Source organism: Trichosurus vulpecula, chromosome 7, assembly GCF_011100635.1.
Source record: "Trichosurus vulpecula isolate mTriVul1 chromosome 7, mTriVul1.pri, whole genome shotgun sequence".
Classification (NCBI taxonomy): domain Eukaryota; kingdom Metazoa; phylum Chordata; class Mammalia; order Diprotodontia; family Phalangeridae; genus Trichosurus; species Trichosurus vulpecula.
This window is the reverse complement of record NC_050579.1, coordinates 45,365,651-45,379,650: the sequence shown is the minus strand read 5'-3', so window position 1 is coordinate 45,379,650 and position 14,000 is coordinate 45,365,651. Positions and strand designations below refer to the sequence as shown.

General features: G+C 41.2%; 1 protein-coding gene across 3 annotated transcripts in view; it reads left to right on the top strand.

Moving 5' to 3' along the window:
* Window positions 1-2,935: 2,935 nt before the first annotated feature.
* Window positions 2,936-14,000, top strand: part of PRUNE1 (prune exopolyphosphatase 1) — a 54,889-nt gene continuing 43,824 nt past the window's right edge. For 2 of the 3 annotated variants that reach the window (XM_036766497.1, XM_036766496.1), the window contains exon 1: window positions 3,056-3,131. Coding sequence is in view for 1 of the 3 variants with exons in the window: in XM_036766498.1 (XP_036622393.1) it covers window positions 3,093-3,131 (39 nt within the window). In the remaining 2 variants the exon portion in view is untranslated. Of the gene's footprint in view, window positions 3,132-14,000 lie in introns of all 3 variants that reach the window. The other variant, XM_036766498.1, reaches the window with a different exon arrangement.

The window sequence follows — 14,000 nt, the reverse complement described above, 5'->3', positions numbered from 1 at the left end:
GGCAGAGTTAATGAGGGCCTAAACCAAGCTGGTGGCAATAGAAATAGAAGGGGTCCAAAGTGAGAAATGATATGTAGGTAGACATGCCAAGACTAGCAGCTGATTAGATGTGTAGAGTAAAAGAGAGATAAGAATTGAGGAAAATTCAAAATTTCTGGGAGTCTGGAAGAATGTTGATATCTTCCATAGAAATGGGAAAGTCTAGTTTTGGGGAGAAAGAGATTTAGTTTCTGGTTTGCATATGTTAAATTTAAGATGTCTCTGGGACATCAATTTTGAAATGCCTAGTTGGCCCTTGGTGATACTCAAGGGAAAGGCTAGGGTTGGATATAAAGATTTAAGAGGCATGTGGATAAAGATGGTAGTTAAACTCCATGGGAATTAAGATGGTCACTGAGAGAGTCTGTACATAGAAAAGAGAAGAGGACTCAGGACACAACCAAGTTCACCCCAGCAGTTAGGGAGCATGGTAAGAATAAGGAGCCAGAAAAGGAATCTGAGAAGTGGTCATAGAGGTAGAAGGAGAACTGGGAGAGATCAGTGTGATGAAAATCTAGGAAAGAGAGGGTATAGTACCTAATTAACAATGTTTAATGTTTCATAGAGGTTGAGGAGGAAGAGGATTGAGAATTAGATTTGGCAATTAAGAGATCTTTGATAAACATCGATGGAGCAGTTTCATTTGAATGATAGGGTTGGAAGCCAGATTGCGAAGGGTTGAAAAGAGAGTGAGAGAAAGGGAAGCAACCAGTAGACAGCTATTTCCAGGAGTTTGACTGAAAAGGGAAGGAGAGTTTTAGGATGATAGTTTGTGGGGATGATAGGGTCTAGTGAAGGGTTTTGGATTTTTTTAAGCCTAACATCAAAAGCCTCTGCTGGGCCCAAGAAATTGAGGCACTGTGTCCACTACCTTCTAAGGTGCCCCCTCTCTGCTCTGGACACATGCCCATGGCCCAGACCACATTCAGTCTTGAGGGAGAGAGATTACCAAGAAAAAGGGACAGGATATTTTTTTTCTCATACTCTTTAGCTCAGTGAGCCCCTACCTTGGCAATCTAGGGATAAATTATTTAAAATTTAGGTTTTGGCTCATGTATATATTCCCAAAGGGGGAAATAGGAAGTTATTCGATGTAAAATAAAAATCAATTATGGGACAGGTATTTCTACGTAGAAAAGAAATGCTAAAAGACACAAAAGACTCTCAGCAGGCATGGACAATAACTAAGGAATTGGTAACATTTCTTCTATTTCATTCTTCCAGGAAGTTGAGCCATAGACATCAGAACATGAAGCAGTTCTCAGAACCATCAGAATGGTCACTGCGGATCAGTCATTTCACATTTTACTTTATCTTCTCACTCTCTTTCAAAGCCCATCTTTTGGGGTTAGGTCAGGAATTGAATTCCTTCCCCTGATGCTGGTGCCCTCCCTGATTCAGGAACTCCTCCTGCCAATAGGAGGATCCACATGATGAACCCCAGACCTTGGGATCTTTCAAACTCACAAAGTCATTTGATCCTGAGCAAATCACTTAACTTCACTCAACTCTGCTTTGTTGTTGCTGTTGCTTGGTTGTGTTCAACTCTCCCTGACCCCACATTGGCATTTTCTTGGCAAAGATAGTGGAGTGGTTTGCCATTTCCTTCATCAGCTCATTTTATAAATGAGAAACTAAGGCAAACAGGATTAAGTGGCTTGCCCAGGGTCACACTGCTAGGGTCTGAGTTCATATTTGAACTCAAGATGGTGAGTTTTCCTGATTCCAAGCTCAGTGCTCTTAATTCACTGTACCACCTAGGTGCCTTCAACTTCAGTTTACTCATCAGTAAAACGGAGATGATAGCACTTACCTCACAGGGTCATTGTGAGGATCAAACAAAATGACTAAATTAAATGAATAGAGTGCTTCGCAAACCCTAAAGCACTATAAAAATGCTAGCTATGGATTTATTTTTAATGTTTGGTCACCTAATAATGAAGAGAAACTCAGAACAGGATAGCCGGGGCGGGGCTCAGATGCAATCCCATCCAGTAGAGTTCCCGAACTCCAGTTTCTCTGGCTTCCTTCAAGGCTCAGCTAAAGCTAATGCAGATGCTAATACATCTCTCCTACATCGGATATGCAGGATACATTTCCTGCATGTACAGTGTCTTGCGTGTACTTAACTGTCTGCTTATTGTCTGAATCATGAGCGCCTCGACAGCAGGGGCTGTCATTTGCCTTTCTTGTATCCCCAGCGTTTGGTACAAAGCTAGCTGACTGACTGAATGAATGAATAACAGGTGGCCCCCCCACCCCTTAGCAGAAAACCTCAGGTCTTTGTTTTGTTTTGTTTTGTTTTAATGCCAACTGGAGGGTAGAAGGAAGAAATCAAACTGGAAACCGTCTCTTTTTAACTAATGCGGCATTTCCACCTCTTGAAAATTTGAGGGGTTAAAATGCTCTAGGACTTTTGGAGGAGGGAGGTCATTTTGTTCTCTTGGAATAATGACTCCCCTGGAAAACCCAGGGAAGGTGTTCACTGTTTGCTATGGAACACACAAGACGACTGTCTCAGATGCTTTGTGAACCAGAATTGTATGGACAGGCTTAAAGTGAGTAGAAATAAGGACAGAAGTCAAAGTTTGGGTTCTCGCGGCATTTGCAAACATCCACTAAGCATTTTCTTCGGAAAGGAACCTTTCTATCTCCACTCGGGACTTCAACGTTTCCTCAAGCCCAAAGGACTACATTTCCCAGCAAGCCCTGCGCCTACCGGGACGCATTCCTGCCTCCGGAAACCGCTCTGTGGGCGGGGTCAAGGAAGAGGCGGCTCAGGACGTGGCGAGAAACGAGCGAGTCTCCACCCCCTGAGGGGCGGGGTGACGTCGGGCGACGTGAACGGTCCGCTGACGTGCCCCCTCCTCGGGCTTGGGGCGGGGTCGGTACGCGGTGCGTGCGAGCCCCGCCCCCCTCCCCTCCTCTACCCTCGCGCCTCCTGCCGGCTGCCTGTGGCCTCCGGGCTCGGGGTTGGGCGCGTCGTGGGCATCTCGAGGGGCGGCTCTGCGGGGCTGTGGAGGAGGCTGCGCCGCGCCCGCTCGAGCTCGGCCATGGAGCGCTTCTTGCAGGGCTGCCGGACCGCCGTGCAGGTAACGGGGCCGCGGCCCTTCCCGTGAGGGCGGGGCGGGGAGGTGAGGAAGGGGACCCCGATCTAGGAGAGGGAATGCCGCCGCCTGCCGCAGGGGCCCGGAGCCGGGCTGCGGTCCTTTCCGCCCCTGTGGGTTCCCGGGCTCGCTGTCATGGGCGCCCCTGCCCTGGGGGCCAAGCCGGGGCTTCTTGGGGTTCCCCCGCCCCGCCCCCTCCCCCTGGGTGAACAACGGCGGGCCCGGGCCAGCTCCTGCCGGCTCTCTTGCGGGCGGTGGGGCCGAGGCCCGGCCCCGGCTTCCTCCTTGGCACAGCTTGGGCACGTTCTAGATAAGCTGTTGTGGCCTCGGTCTCTGTGCTAAACATATACTTTGTCACCCACCCCACGTGCTGTCCTGCCCCCGTGTTTTCTCTCCTCTAGGCACCCACACTTCATCACAATTCCCTGCTGTCTGAATGTGTAAACATGAATAATCTTGAACACAACTGTTGAATATTAGCTTGTCTTCCGTCCTCTTTGAATACGGTACTGTTTGGCCCATTCCTGGTGAGTGGTGAAGTATATGCCTAGGCTGGGGCACCTAATAGTCATAGTTATAATACTAACAGTAAGTGACATCAGACAGACCTATAAGGTTTGCGGGGTGCTTTATCTCACTGGATCCCACACCAACTCTCTGAGTTTAGTGCTGCAGGTATTGTTTGTTATCACCCCCATTTTACAGATGAGGCCCAGAGAGACAAGGGATGAGGTGCGATTCGAATGAATGAAAATGACAAAACATATTAAGTTCTTAGAGTGTGCCAGACACAGTGCTAAACGTTGGGAATATAAATTAAGATTGAGACACTCCCTGCTCTTACAGAGCTGAAAAGAACACATACACAGGTTTTTCTGGCTTCAAATCCAGTGTTCTATCCATTATACCCACTACATGGTGCTGCCTCTTTAAGAAGTTTGCCAGGGAAAAAGACTCTCATAGGTCATATAGCACATTTCATTTCTGGGTCAGATTATACCTAAAACAACCTAGGAGTTAGTTGACTGTCTTCTTTCTTTAAAAAAAAAAATCTCCTGATTTCATAATTTCCTTGTATTCAATGAAATTCAAACAGATATTAAGTGCATACTCTGTTCTTGGATAATAGATGATAGTGTCTTACAATAGCCCTGATAGGTGAAAATCAGCTAATGTTCATTTGCCTTTTGTAGGTTCGGCCATTTATTCCTTTTTAATACAAATTTTTATTGATTTCTTTTTGTTTTGTGCAACATTAGAATTTCTCCTAGTATCCCTCCTTCCACTGTTTCCCAGAGAGTCATTCCATATAAAAATATTTTTATAAAGAAAAACGAGAAAGAGGAAGAAGAGAAAAAAACCCAGCAAAACCAATCAACATTTTGGAAGAAGTCCGTAAATATATGCAATATTCTATACCTGTGGAGTGGTGTGAGGGGTATCTTCTCGTATCTCTCTTTTGGTGACATCCTTGTTCTTTGTAATTTTGCAAAATTCACTTTTTATCATTTTGTGGTTGTTCTTTACATTTACATTGTTGTAGTAATTGTGCGTATTGTTTTCTTGGCTCTGCTTATTACTCTGCATCAGATCCTGTAAAGCTTTCTCAGCTTCTCTATATTCATCATATTCTTTATTTCTTATAGCATAGTAATACTCTATTACATTCTTGTACCTCTCTTTGTTTAGCTATTCCCCAGTCAATGGGCATCTACTTTGTTTCTAATTCTTTTCAGCCATTTATTCTTTAACTATGGGTAATTGAAGTACATGCCTCAGGAGTGGGGGTAAATTTTAAAACCAATTATATTTTAATTTTTAAAATAAATTTAAATGTTTTTATTACATTTAATATATTAAATATGTTAATATATAACCATGTGTTATTAATTTTATTATATGAATAATTAAAATTTAAAACTTGTTATATGAAGCTTTTCCTTATAAACAAAATTTGGGATATCTCTAAGGATCTTCTGCCTCTAAAATTCTATAATTCATGTTATAGATAAGAAAAAAGTGACTGTTTAACAGTTAAAATACTGCCCCTAATGAAGTTTCATAATCAGTCCTAGAGAAATAGTTTCCAAACTTTTGTGGACTGGAGTAGGGATGAAGAAAAGAAATGGACATGAAATTTCTGTGCAGGTTAGGACCTTCTCTGCAACAGCCTCTGTGATCAATGCAACTTCATGACTTTTTATTCTGTTTAGGTGGACTACAGGGACAATTCAAGTGTTCAAAGGAGACCATCCAGAATGATGAAGGGCCTCGAGTCCATGACATAAGGATCAGTTGAAAGAATTGGGCACATTTAGCGTAAAGGAAAGAAGATGCGGGAGGGGGTAATGTGCGTGTGAGACACAATAGTTGTCTTCAAATATTTGAGGGCTGCTATGTGGAGGAGGTATTAGACTTGTTTCGCTTAACCCTGCCGCCTTCCCAGAATGGCAGAACCAGGAGCAATAGTAGAAGTTGCAAAGGGGCCAATTTATAACAACTCTAGCTATTCAAATGGAATGGGCTGACTCAGTATCCCTCTCCTTAGAGAGCTTTTCAAGTTGAGGCTTCTTTTATATGTGCTTTGGACTAGATGGTCTGCTCTCAAATTGCTTGACTAAGGAGTGATAAATCCATTCAGTTCAACTAACATTTGTTAAGCACGATTAGGCTGTATTATTATAAAGTATTTAGCATTATTCATTCTATTCAGTGCAGAGGAAACGGGGAAAATGGTAATATGGGAGGAATGAATGAAAGGAATAGTGGCAGGACTTATTTTAGACAACAGACAGTGATGAAGACAAAGGTTCATGTTGAGTAAGGTGTAGGACAACTATTGGGGAAAGAAGCAGAAGACTTTACAGTTGCTTAGGATAGAGCTATCTGATAACTCAACCAAGCCTTCTATTGACATATTTTTAGCTTTTGTACCAGAAGAATGTTCTCTAGCTTTTGTCACAGTGGTGTAGGATGACCCATTTGGCTCATATAAATTTGTCCTTCGCTGTTCTAGAACTGATGGCCCACAGGGTGATTTATCTTTCACGAGAGAATACATTTTCTTGACTTCAGGATTGGGCTATTCCGAAGAGGTCAATCCAACGACTTCCCAAGGATCTATGGATTTTACGTATTTTTCAGGGGTTATGTTGAAATTAACAGTCAGCCTGCCATCCTTGAAAACTTTGTCTAATGGCCTGATATCATTGAAATTTGCCTGTATTACTCTGTTCAGGTGCTCTGTCTTGTTTATTTTTTTTTAATCCGCCTTGAATACTGTATTACGAAGTATCAGACTGTATCAGACAGACTAAGCTTTTGGAATTCAGGCTTTAGCTGGTGTACTCCACGGGTGATGATCAAGGATGCAGAAACAAAGCAACCAAGGTTCTGCCTTAGGGGTCCTTTTAAAAAAGGAAAAAAAAATATCTTATTTACTCGTGGCTCTTGGATTCCATTTCTTCCATCAGAAGCTCAGGTTTCCACATTGCTACTAAGCATAGCTATATTTGGCCTGAACTCTCTCTCCCAGTCAGAAAACTGAGAGTGTTGTCCAGTTTAATCTGCTTTCAGCTTGTGAGGAATGGGGTGGGGACTGAGAGGTACACCTGTTATTCCACACTCTTTTCTCTATAAGTGTAGGCCACTTTCCCCAGCCTAATGTCTGTAGCTTTGCTTTCAAAGTTGATTGGCAATAATTCTGTTTCAGCAGATCAGGTTTCTTCACTTCGTCTCTTATGTTCTTTTTCCTGATTTAGCTTTCTCACCTCATCTCCTCATCTGCTGTTTCAGGATAGTCCCATCCCTGCTTTAGGATGCATTCTTATATCATTATACTGTGGGCCTCCGTTTTTCTGCTATTAGATACTTTTCTTCCATTTGATCTGTAAAACCTTTAAAAAGCTAAGTGTACACTGTAGCATAAGGAAGGACTTCAAAACAGGAGGAGATTGAGATTGTAAGGCCAGGCTGTGCTGGGCTCTGAGAATCCAAAGACAAACAAACATGAAATAGGCCCTGCTTTCAAGGAGTTTATCTTCTACTTGGCAGTTTCGAGCACGTACAGAAATAAGTACCATACATGGAAAGTTAAGGAAGAATCACTTTGGTGTAGCTCTCAGGGAAGGCATCTTAGAAAAGGTGGTACTTAAGCTGAGCCCTGAAGGAAAAGGATTCAGAGAAATGGAGATATTCAAGTAATCATTGATCCAGGGTAGTGGCCTTTTGGGGTTCAAGTGTGGCCCTTTGACTGAATCCAAACTTAACAGAACAAATCTCCTTAATAAAAGGGTCTAGAAGGCCACATGTAGCCTCAAGGCCGAAGGTTTCCCACCCCTGGTAGACTCCTACTTTGTGTCAGCACTATGCTAGATGTTGGGAGATAAATTAAGAAGTGAGCCTTAAGGAGTTTACATTCTCCTGGGAAATATATGTTTACAGATAATTAATACAGTCTGTGTACACAATAAATTCACAATTGAGGGGTAGGGCACTAATAATTGGGGAATGAGGAACATGCCTCTCAGAGGAGGTGACTTTTGAACTAAGTCTTGAAAGGAGTTTAGGTGCTCATTTATTATATATACATTTATATGTGTATTGTTGCCTTCCTCTTTAGAACGTAAGTTTCTTGAGATCAAGAATTTTTTTATGTTTGTCTTTGGGGATTCCCAGTGCCTAGCGCATAGTAGTAGGTACTTAATAAATGATGGTTGTTTAAAGAGGCAGAGATGAAGAGGGGAAACATTCCAAACATTGAGGGCAGGGAGGTAAGGTAGGGGATGACATGTAGCCTGTATAAAGGTAGGGATGTGGCAGACTTTGTGTCGAGTTTAGAGAACAATTAAGTAAGCCACTTTAAATGGAGAGTAGAATGTATGAGGAGGAGTAATGTGTATTCAGCCTGCAAAAATTGGCTGGGAGCCAGATCATGAAGGCTTAAACTGCTGAACAGAGAAGTTAAGTGTATATTTTATCCTAAATGCAATGTGGAGCCATCAATGCCTCTTAAGCAGGAGAGTGACCTGTGTTTCAGGAATTCCAATTTGGCAGCTCTATGGAGGATGGAGTTGGACCCATTAGAAGGCTGTTGAAATAGTCAAGGCAAGAAGTGATGGGCTTATGTTGGAGTGGTTGTGGTATGAGGAAAGTAAAGGGGACAAATGAGAAAAGATGTTGAGGTGGCAGAGTTGACAAGATTTGGCAACTGATTGGTTATAGGGAGTGAATGAATGAAGAGTTGAGGTTGACTCCTATTTTCTGAACTTGAGTGACTGGAAGTATTGTGTCATCAACAGAAATGGAGAAGTTTGGGGTGGGGTGAGAGGAATAATGATTTCTGTTTTGGACCTATTGAGTTTGAGAAGCCTCAGGGACATATAGGTAGAGATGTCCTGCAGGCAGTTGGAAATGTGGGACTGGAGCTCAGAAAGAGACTGAGGTCTGGATTTGTTTATTTGGGATTAATCTGCATAGACGTGGTAGTTGAACCCTTGGGAGCTGATGAGATAACCAAGAGAGAGAGCTTGGAAGAGAGAAGATGAAATAAGGTCCTAGATAGAGCTGTGGGGTATACCCACACATAGGGGCAATCCATGGATGAAGATCCTGTAAAGATTTATAAAGTTCAGTCTGACATGTAGAAATTGAACCATGGCAGGAAAATGTCAGGAGAAGGGTGATCAATTGTCAGATAATGCATAGAAGTCAAAAAGGAGGAGGACTGAAAAAGGCCCATTGGATTTAGCAGTTGAGGGATCATTGGTGACCTTGAAGAGAACGGTAGAGTTGAAAGCCTGATTGCTTTTGGGATTAAAAAAATTAGGGCTGAAATGAGTGGGAGATGAGAATGCAGGTATTCTCTTCAGATGTGATGTCAGCTGTTCCAGGATCAAATACAAAATGGCTCTGTTTGTCATTCAGACCCTTCATAACCTAGCCTACTTCTACCTTTCCAGTCTTCTTATACCCAACTCCCCACTACATATTCTTTGATCCCCTGATACTGCTCTCCTGGGTGTTCCAAGAAGAAGGCACTGTCTCTCAGCTCTTAACACTCTCTTTGGCTGTTCCTCTCATCCTGGAATGCTCTTCTCTGCACTGACTACTTATCTACGTGGCTTCCTTTAAGTCTCAACTTCCTTTTAAGTCCCAAGGGCTTCTAAAGGAAGCCTTTCCCAATGCTTCTTAATTTTAGTGTCTTACCTCTCCTAATTTTGTTCCTGTTTATCTTTTATATAGCTTGTTTGTACATATTTGTTTGCTTGTATCCCCCATTAGGCTGTAAGCTCATTGAGAGCAGGGACTGTCTTTTGCTTCTTTTTGCATCCCCAGCATTTAACACAGTGCCTGGCACATAGTAGGCACTTAATAAATGTTTATTGACTGGCATGTGCAAGTAAATAAAAATAGGTAATGGAGGGTTGAGTTCTGGAACAGCTAGCTAGTAGTTAGTATAAAATAAGGCTTGAAGGGCAGATAGAACAATGCCATTATCAAAAGAAAAGTTAAGGATTTGGAAAAAAACACTTTGCATTTGTACTAAGTACTTCTGATAGTAGTCTGACTTCCCTAATCTATGTGGAATTGGCACAAATATATGAAGTAAAAAGTTATTCTCCAGTAGACAGATGGTCAAAAGACAAGAATTGTTTTCAGAAGAAGATATATAAACTATCTATTACCACTTGAAAAGATATTTGAAATGACTGATAAACAGATAAATACATATTAAAATAATCCTGATGTGTACTACCTCATATCCCTCAAATTAGCAAAGATGCTAAAAGATGGGAAAATTCCTTGTTGGATGGCCTGTCTTCCCACAGGCCTGCTGACTCTCTATAGGTGGAGCTATGAATTAGTTCAGTCATTACAGAAATCAGTGTGAAATTATGCAAGAAAAGTTAATAAATTGTTCATACCTTTTGATCTAGAGGTACTACCACTGGGATATATCCCAGCCAGGTTACTGAAATTAAGACAGACATGTATGGAAATATTTATAGAGTTATTGTTAGTGATAGCCAAAAGCTGGAAAGAAAATATGTTTCCAGCAATTGGTTGACAGCTACACAAATTACTTTGTGTGACTGTAATAGAGAAAGTAACTGATATAGAATAGTGGATAATCTGCTGGACTTTGAATCAGGAAGACCTGGATTCAAATCCTGCCTGTAACACATCATCTCCCAACTCCGTTACTAAGTCTCTGGACTTTTCCACTTCCTTGTCAGCCAGCTTCTCACTCTGACGCTAACTCTGTCCTTATGGCCCTCTCCTTTGATTAGTGAGTCACTGTCAGCGTTCTCCATTTCAGGAGTGTTACTTTGAAGCAGCCTTATTTGCTGCAGGTTAATTTAGTTTGGATTTGGATTGGTTCCAAAATGACAGTCTCAAATTTGATATGTGTATATATGTATGTATGTGTGTGTGTGTGTGTGTGTATACATATATAGTACTAGTATTTATTTTAATAATAATAATAATAATAATGGTCTCAATCAGTAAGTCTCAATAGGTATGTCACAATCAGTAGATCTCAATAGGTATGTCACAATTTTACCACAATTGATCAGCACTAATGGGGGAAATATCTACATCTGGATCACACGGCTGGGGAGTCCCTGGTCAGCCTCCACATTCCTGATGGGAATGTCCTAGGCTACATGTTCATACTGAGGAGGAGACTCCCGAAGATGGCTCAGGACTACCTGCCTTTAGTAGTTCCTTCTAACCAAGAAGGCATTTTGCCAATTAAATGTGTGATTGATGGAAAAGGAGCTGTTCTCAAAACATCCTTGAGAGCATTTCTCTTTAGGAATGTCTGATTCCAGGAGGGGTGGCCAGGCCTCTCCAGTAGCAGAAATCATAAACAGACCTTCAACATTTGGCTAAGAATAAGATTAGTTAGAGTCAGATTGCAGGCATCTTTGATCGAGGTCAGAATGTCCTAATAAATTTATGTATCACAAAGAGGTGCTCAGGTCATCCATCCTTAATTCTCTCCTGGCCTTATTCCAGGCTCTGGATTTTTCCACCTCCTCTTTAGCAGCCTTGCCCCATGTAGATGCCCTCCTCCCCTTTATGTGTTTCCTTCTATTAGAATGTAAGCCCCTTGAGGGTTGTCTTTTTTTGCCTATATTTGTATTCCCAGTGCATAACAGTGTCTAGTACATTTTAAGTGCTTAATAAAGGCTTTAGCTGTTGCATAGCTATCCCCCTAGCTCTTTGACCAAACCTAGGCAAGTCATTTGATCTGAGCTTCAGTTTCCTCATTTGTAAAATCTAAAGCATCTCACAAAATTGAGGCTGAAATGAAATAGTTATGTAAGTCACCTTGTAAATTTTAATGCCTTGTATAAATCTTTATTACTATGTGATAAGGAATTATGAATATGAAGGATATGAAGGTGCAGAGGAAAATAGTAGAATTGTATGAAGTGATACAAAATGAATAAAACAGACCCAAAAGACTGATATACACAGTGAATGCAACAATATAACTCAACATGGAGTTAACTGGTCAAATGAGACACTGTTAAAACCCCTAGCCTAGTGCCAAAGTTAAAGGTTTTATCCCTCCTCTCTGTTAATAGTCAATAAACGGGTTTTTGTGGAGTAAAGTCTTTGGGGGAAATATTTACTGCATCAAACACAGATGATATAAAAATTTGTCAGTCCTAACCCCCAACGCTTCTCCGCCTGCCCCCGCCCGGCAGATGTAAGCCACATTATGGAAGATCTTAAATGCCAGGCCGAGAAATTAGCACTTACTCTGTTAGCAGTGGAGAACCACTAAAAGTTTTAGAACTAAAAAGTGCCTTAAGATGATGATTCTAGTAGCCTTATGGAGGATGAATTGGAGTAGGGCAAGCCTGGAAGGAGGCAAATTAATGAGGAAGGCATGACAGCAGTGCAGGCAAGAGATGGTAAGGGCATCCATGTGAGTGCAGAAAAAGACCTAGGGGGAAAGAGATGTGAGGCAAGTGGAATTAACAATATTTGGCAGTTGATGGACATATGGCAGATAAGGAAGGAGAGTAAAGAGTCATGGATAATTCAAGGTTTGGAACCTTTGTGACTCAAAGGATAGTGGGTCCTCAGCAGAAATTAGGAAGTTTGGAAGAGGTGCATTTGGTTAAGTGGGGGAAAGTGGGGGAAAGATGAGTTGTTCCTTTTGTCTAGCCTTCTTTTCTGCTGCTGTTTTGGTCCTATTCTCTTTGTGCACATGTAGATCTAGTTGCTCCTAATCCTCTCAGGATTCACCTTCACCTCAGGTATTTGAAGATGATATTTCATCCTTGATTTCTGCTCAGTCTTCTCTCCAAGCTCATTCCTTTTACCCCCAGTGATAATGATGTTGTTAGTGGATTTTTGTGCTGGGATCTGGCTGAGCCTGATTTAACTTGCATTGAGGTAGCACTAATCTAAATGAGCTTTTTGGAAAGGTTTGTACAGAGATCTGTGCTCTCTGAGTGCATTTTAGTCCTAAATTATACCTCTTTGCCTCTTCTCCATTCCTCTTAACTTCCTTTTTTCAGTTTCAGGGCCATATTCCACTCTTGTTTGTATACTCCCTCTCTCCCTCCAAAGGATATCATATCCCAATATTGCCTTTGCAAGCAAGTTATCTATGTGGCCACTTATCTTAAGTGCTTTGTTGTCTCTTCAGTCCACATCTGCCCAGGCAGCTCCCTGGTATCCTGGAAACCAAAAGATCTCTCTCATTCATTAGCTAGGAAGTGGGTGAGTGGATAGGGAGCTGCCAGGATGGGGTCTTGTATACTTAGCTTTTTCCCTATATTCAAAAACTGCTCTATACTTTAAAAGAATATATTTCTCTGAATCTTCATGCTGCTTGGTATGAATAAGATGTGGCTTCTCTATTCAAAGAGGCTTAGAAAGAGGGGCTGGCTAGGTGACCTAGGAACTGCCCTTTCCAAAAAGCATTTGTCTAGTTGGTAATATACCCAGTACTTTTTATCTTTTACCCAGTAGTTATCTTTATCAACCAACCAACCAGCCTGTATAATAGCCTGTTTTAAAAAAAAATTGTATCCAACCTGCAAACTTTTGTGAAAAGTCATTTCAAACATTTCAAAACAACAAAAAACACTTAACTACTTGTACATGATGTGACTAGATCATCTTGGAAGTATTCCTCTTAAGTTTAAAAAAGTTTTTAACTCTTAGTGTGGTCAGGATTTACCATAACTACTTAAAGTTTTTTTGAGGTCTTGTGGTTATTAGTGCATTTTTGAATGAAGTTTTTGTAACCATCCTATTTAAAGTACCATAATAAGTTTTTAAAATCAGTTTTATTTTCAGTTATGAATTCTCTACCTTCCACTTCCCCCTCCCTCACCTTCTTGAGAAAGCAAGAAAAATGAAACCCATTAAAAACAAGTATAGTTAAGCAAAACAGATTTTCCCATTAGCCATGTCCAAAAAAAAAGTCCTCAATAGCAAGACCCTCTGCTTTCTGTTTGGAGGTGGGTAGCATGTTTCACCATGATTCCTCTGAAATGTGGTTGGTCATTGTATCTGTCAATTCTTAATATTGTTATTGTATAAATGTCCTGTTCACTTCACTTTATATCAGTTCATACAAGTCTTCCAAGATTTTTCTGAAACCATTCCTTTAATCATTTCTTACAGTAATAAATGTTTATTGATCTGATGAAGCACAATAGCATTCTATCTAATTCCTATACCAAAACTTGTTCAGCTATTCCCCAAATGATGGGCACTCCTTCCATGCCATTATAAAAAGAGCTGCTATAAACATTTTGTACACATGGGTCCTTTTTCTCTTTCTTTGATCTCTTTAGAGTATATATAGATCCAGTA